Here is a 4765-nt window from a genome sequence, read left to right as displayed (position 1 = left end):
TAGAGGGGGCACAGAGAGATGGGGGTTCCAGGGGGAACTAGAAGGGGCAGCGGGTGTCCTGAGGGGATAGGCAGAGTGTAAAGACTTCAGGGTCATGAATCAGGAGGGTTTGTTAGGAAAGGTGGAGGGGTCCAAGTGGAGAGGGGGGTCAGGAATGTCGCCCCTGGTGAACCGTAGCGCCCCCCAGAGGCCCTGCGTCCGGAAGCCCTGCCTCCGCCTCGCCCCTGAGCAGCTCCGCGCGCCGCCAGCAGGGGGCGCACAGGTGTAAAGAACAGGCACCTGGCCACACACCTGTGCGGAGCCCGCAGTCCCCCCTCCCCACGCAGGAATGGCGGGCTCCCAGCTGCCGCAGCCGCTTCTGCGGCTCTGGTGCTGCTTGCTGGCTCTGGCGCTGCTGCTGAAATCTGGTGGGAGTTCCGGAACTACCAGTGTCACCTCTACAGGTAAGAACAAGTAAGAAGGAGATCCAGCTTCCAGGAAGCTGGAAGGGGGCATATGGCCTAGCCACACACCTGGCATCTGGACTCCTCCCTTAGACCACGCTGCTCTGCCACTCCATCCCTCCCCCCAAAAGGGCTGCTCCTTCTCCCAGAAGCAAGGTGGGGAGGTCGTGAGAACAGTGGGAGCACCACCACCCTTCCACCCCCCGCCCCAGCCCTGAGGCTGCCAGTTCCGCCACCCCAGCATAACCTGAACCAGTGAGAGGCTGGTGAATGCCTCATACCCAGTTTGAGGTTCCGTTTCAAATCTCAGTTTTTCTTAGCCAGACCCCAAAGGGAGAAGTGTGAGGTCCCCAGGACCATGGGAGTGCGGGCGGGAGAAGGGCTCACTTCCTGGTCACTGAGCATCTATGGCTCCCAGAAGAAGTTCCTGGCGCCTGACTTAATTTCTTTTTGCTTCCCTATAAGACAGTTCCCAGGGTGGAGAAGTCGTCGCTCTCTCTGACCCATGTCCCAGCCCCAAACCTGGAATATCAGAGTGGAGGCCACCACACGTGAGACTCTTATAGCAGACAGGGGCTTCACTCAGAAGTCACCACATTTATCCCCATTTCATAGCTCTGGAAACTGAGGCTCAGGCAAGCTGAGTCTCCCAGCATGTGCCAGACCCAGATTAGAACCAGCTGACTTGGCTCATGCCAGTCTCCTGGTCTAGGAGTCTCTGGGCAAAGCAAACTCCTGGCACAGTGCATAGAAACAGCCCCATTTTACCTTCTGGTCAACTCTCCAGCAGCTCGTGAGTGCCTGCTCTGTGCCAGGCACTCAGTAGAGTTTATGTCCTCAACAACCTCCTCCTTGCAGGCCCACTAGTTTTCCTCAGTTTGCTTTAGAAGTTCAACTCCTCAGAGGTCTAGCTTGGCTTGGGATCCACTGTGGCCCCTGAGTCATCTTCATTTCAGCAGAAACCTCTTGTCATCTGTATTCCTCCTCAAATAATGGTGGGAGGCATTTTGTGGAGGCTGAACTCTTAGTCCTTGACTCCTTGGAGGTCTTTGAGGGGCCTTCTTCCCATTTTCCAGTCACCTGGGGCCAGACTCTCTACCATTCTGAGCCTCAGTTCCCCACCAGTAAAATGGGGATGAAGTCAGTCCAGTGCACCATGCCTCTTCTAGACTCATCTGTCATCCCCGCAGGGCCTGGGAAACTGGACAGAGAAACAGGGTCTGCATGTGGACCTTGCCCCCTGCTGGGGCCAGTGCCAGATATTATTTCCGCATTTCTGCTGCTTGGGGTGAGGCAGGGGAGGAAGCACAAAGATTGGTCCAGGGCAGAGTGGATGGGGTGGGGCAGGGAGTGGTTGATGAATGAACTTGCAAGCAGTTAAGGTGCCCAGCAGCCTGGAACTGGGAAGGAAGTAATTGTGGGGGGCAGCCCATGAAATCTTTACCCACCCTCAGCCTGGCCCCTGGGCTCCGTGTCTAGGATGGGGTAGAAGCTAGGGAGCAGCTGGAGCAAGGTAGTGGGGGTTCCAGAGTCTTAGAGCCCAGGCCTCTGTGCCCCCAATAAAACTCTGAGTTTAGCCATGGGGACCTTCCAGGTACCTGGGGAAGGAGATTAGGGCTGATCCTCCTTGGGAGCTCTGAGGTGGATCTCTGCCGTCAAACATCACCTTGTACCAGACCTGCGTGAGCTCTCAGAGACTCTGACTTCCTGTGATGTCCATTTTACAGACAAGGAATCTGAGTCCCAGAAGGTTTAAAAGAGTTGCTCAGCATGCTGCTTGGGTTGCAGCCATTCCCTATATCCAGAGATTTCTAGACCCCTGAAGCAAGAGTAGGGGGCAGGGAGGGTCCACCCTGAACTGGAACCCTGGCTGTGGGAGTTCAGATAAGGAAATTCAGACAAGGGCACCTCAGTTTCCCACTGAGCACTCACGTGGTGCACTAAATCCTCCAAGTCTCCCTAAGTGCTGGGCGTCGTCTCTCTGACATAATAGGGAAAGAGGCATCCAGAGGGGAGTCTGGGCCAGGGTCACAAGCCCTTGTTCCTAATCATCTCCTCCCTGCACCCCAATGGTGTTTTCTTTTCAGGTGTTGCAGTCTCAGAGATGGAGTACTTGGCTTCCAATCCTCTGACTTCTCCCTCCAGCCACCCCTCCCCTACTTCAGTGGAAAACCTCAACAGCCAAGAGAGCACAGAGAGAGGCTCCATCCCCCACCCTAGCACCCCTAGTTCAGAGGCAGATTCCATAACCCCCTCAAATTCAGAGGCAACCTCCACCATGCAGCCCACCTCCTCACAAGCAGAGACAGTCACCCACTCCAGCTCTGGCTCTCCCAGTTCAGAGCACTCCCACTCTAGCCCCCTGAGTTCCATCTCCTTGACCACCCTGCATCGGAGCCCCACTCACCCCAATCCCAGCACGGTGCCTTCCTCCGTGTCCTCGGCCACCACTGACGGGACATCCGTGGCCTCTGACCTTGGTGAGTATTGGGACATTTGGGCAGATGGGGGATGGTTGTGGATACCAGGGTGCAGTTCTGAGATTGACCACGAGAGGGAGACACAGTCCTAAGAATATGCTGGGAAGGGCCTCGTCTCCCAACCCCAGCATCACCTAAACCTCTTCAGACCTTCTTCATTCCAAGCACGTTTTATTAAGCACCTATCCTGTGTCGGGCCCTGTGAGACACAGTTATGTTGGGAGACAGGTTATAAGTAAATTACATATTTGTTTATAAAAGAACAAAGTAGAGCAGGATAAGGGGTTGGAATGTGAGTGCAAAGGATTTGAAAAATTTTAAAGACTATTCAGCCAAGGTCTTGGTTTGAAGGAGGCGAAGGAGGGAGCCACGCAGGTAGCTAGGGGGAGAACAGCCCAGGCAGTGAGCACAGCAAGTGCAAAAGCCCTGAGGTAGGACTGTGCCTGGTGCATCTGAGGAAGAGTGAGATGGCTGGAATGGGGCTAGTGGGGGGCAGTGAGGGTGGGGAAGTTGCAGGGTGTGATCATACAGGGCCCCAGGGATCCAATAGAGGCCAAGCATTTTCAGAGGGTCTAGAAAAATCTGTCATTCAAAATAATACATTGTCTCCAAAACATGCAAAGAAGAGTGCAAACATGAAGCGTAATAACATTTTGCTTAAAGTCACAGGATATAAACCATCTTCACGAAGTGTCAAATTTTGCACGTATCCTCAGAAAGTCCCTGCATTTGGGAACAGAGTTCTATGTTGGATCATTTCTTTCACTTTGCAAGAACTCCCAGAAGTGGCCAACAATAGCTGTGGAAACACAGTGAACAAAATTGATTGCTTGTACACAAATATATTCAAAAGAAAAAGAAAAAAGAAAAGAAAAGAAAAGAAAAACAAGAAAAACAAAAGTAAAAGGATAAAAATGTGCTTGAAAAAATGGTTATAGCAGAGACTGGAGAGGGAATTAAGCACAGCTTCCTGAGAGGGGACTTAAAAGGCACTGGGCCCTGGTGGGTGTCTCATCCTTAGAAGGGATGGGGTCTAGGGCTGACTCAGAGCTCCCCTCCAGGTGACACTGGGGCCCCCGAGTTGCACAGGAACCCAGGTGTGGTGGTGGCCGTGTGTCTGCTGGTGTCTGTTTTGCTCATCGGATGTGTGATAATGGCCGTGAGGTGCTGCCACACAGGCGTGTCTGAGTTCCAGAAGCTGGATGAGGTATCCATGGGGGTGGGGGGAGGCTAGGCTGGGGGGATTGCCCTCCCAAGCAGGGCAGGCCCCTGCTGCAAAGCCCACTGGTGCCTGAATAACCTCTCGTGTGTGTTCCTCCTTCAGGGGCTTGTGAGCCAAAGGTCATCCTCTGCCTATCACACACTGGAGTGATCCTCAAGAGGCTGGATTGGGGGGCTTGGATGGGGCTGGGGCGTCTGGAGAGGGGCAAGGCTTGTGGGAATAAAGCCCCTGCTGTTCCTCTGAGGCATCCTGAATCATGGACTCATTTGACAAACATTCTTGAGTGTGTACTATGTGCTGGGGTCACAGTGGGGACCATTTCTCCACCCTTATGGAGCCAACAGTCTCAAGGGGAAAGACTGACAACAGCCAGGGGATCAAGTGACATAATTTCAGATGGCTGAGGGCCAGAAAGTCACAGATTGGGGTTGTGGCTGGATCCCAGGGTCCCATGTGTCCAGGTTTGCAGAGAGGGTAGGGAGGTCTCTCTGGAAGGTGCACCACGTGGCTTGTGGGATCTTAGTTCCCTGACCAGGAATTGAACCCGGGCCTTCGGCAGTGAGAGCGCAGAGTCCTAACCACTGGACCGCCCAGCGAAGTCCCTGGAAGGTGATATTTGT

The 4765-nt window shown here is 54.0% G+C and overlaps 1 protein-coding gene across 2 annotated transcripts; it reads left to right on the top strand.

Moving 5' to 3' along the window:
* Positions 1-257: 257 nt before the first annotated feature.
* CIST1 (colon, intestine and stomach enriched 1) lies at positions 258-4564 on the top strand. 2 transcript variants are annotated; one of them, XM_082456242.1, is made up of 4 exons: positions 265-443; positions 2531-2923; positions 3985-4130; positions 4248-4388. In XM_082456242.1, the coding sequence occupies exons 1-4, from the start codon at positions 329-331 to the stop codon at positions 4293-4295; spliced, it is 702 nt and encodes a 233-aa protein (XP_082312368.1). In that variant the 5' UTR covers positions 265-328; the 3' UTR covers positions 4296-4388. The 2 variants fall into 2 exon arrangements, with proteins under 2 accessions (XP_082312367.1, XP_082312368.1); XM_082456241.1 differs by lacking the exon at positions 3985-4130 and having other exon boundaries at positions 258-443; positions 4248-4564.
* The last annotated feature ends 201 nt before the right edge of the window (positions 4565-4765 follow it).

Source organism: Balaenoptera physalus (assembly GCF_965194825.1).
Source record: "Balaenoptera physalus genome assembly, chromosome: 3".
NCBI classification, from domain to species: domain Eukaryota; kingdom Metazoa; phylum Chordata; class Mammalia; order Artiodactyla; family Balaenopteridae; genus Balaenoptera; species Balaenoptera physalus.
The sequence above is the reverse complement of the archived record's forward strand: the minus strand, read 5'-3'. Positions and strand labels throughout refer to the sequence as shown.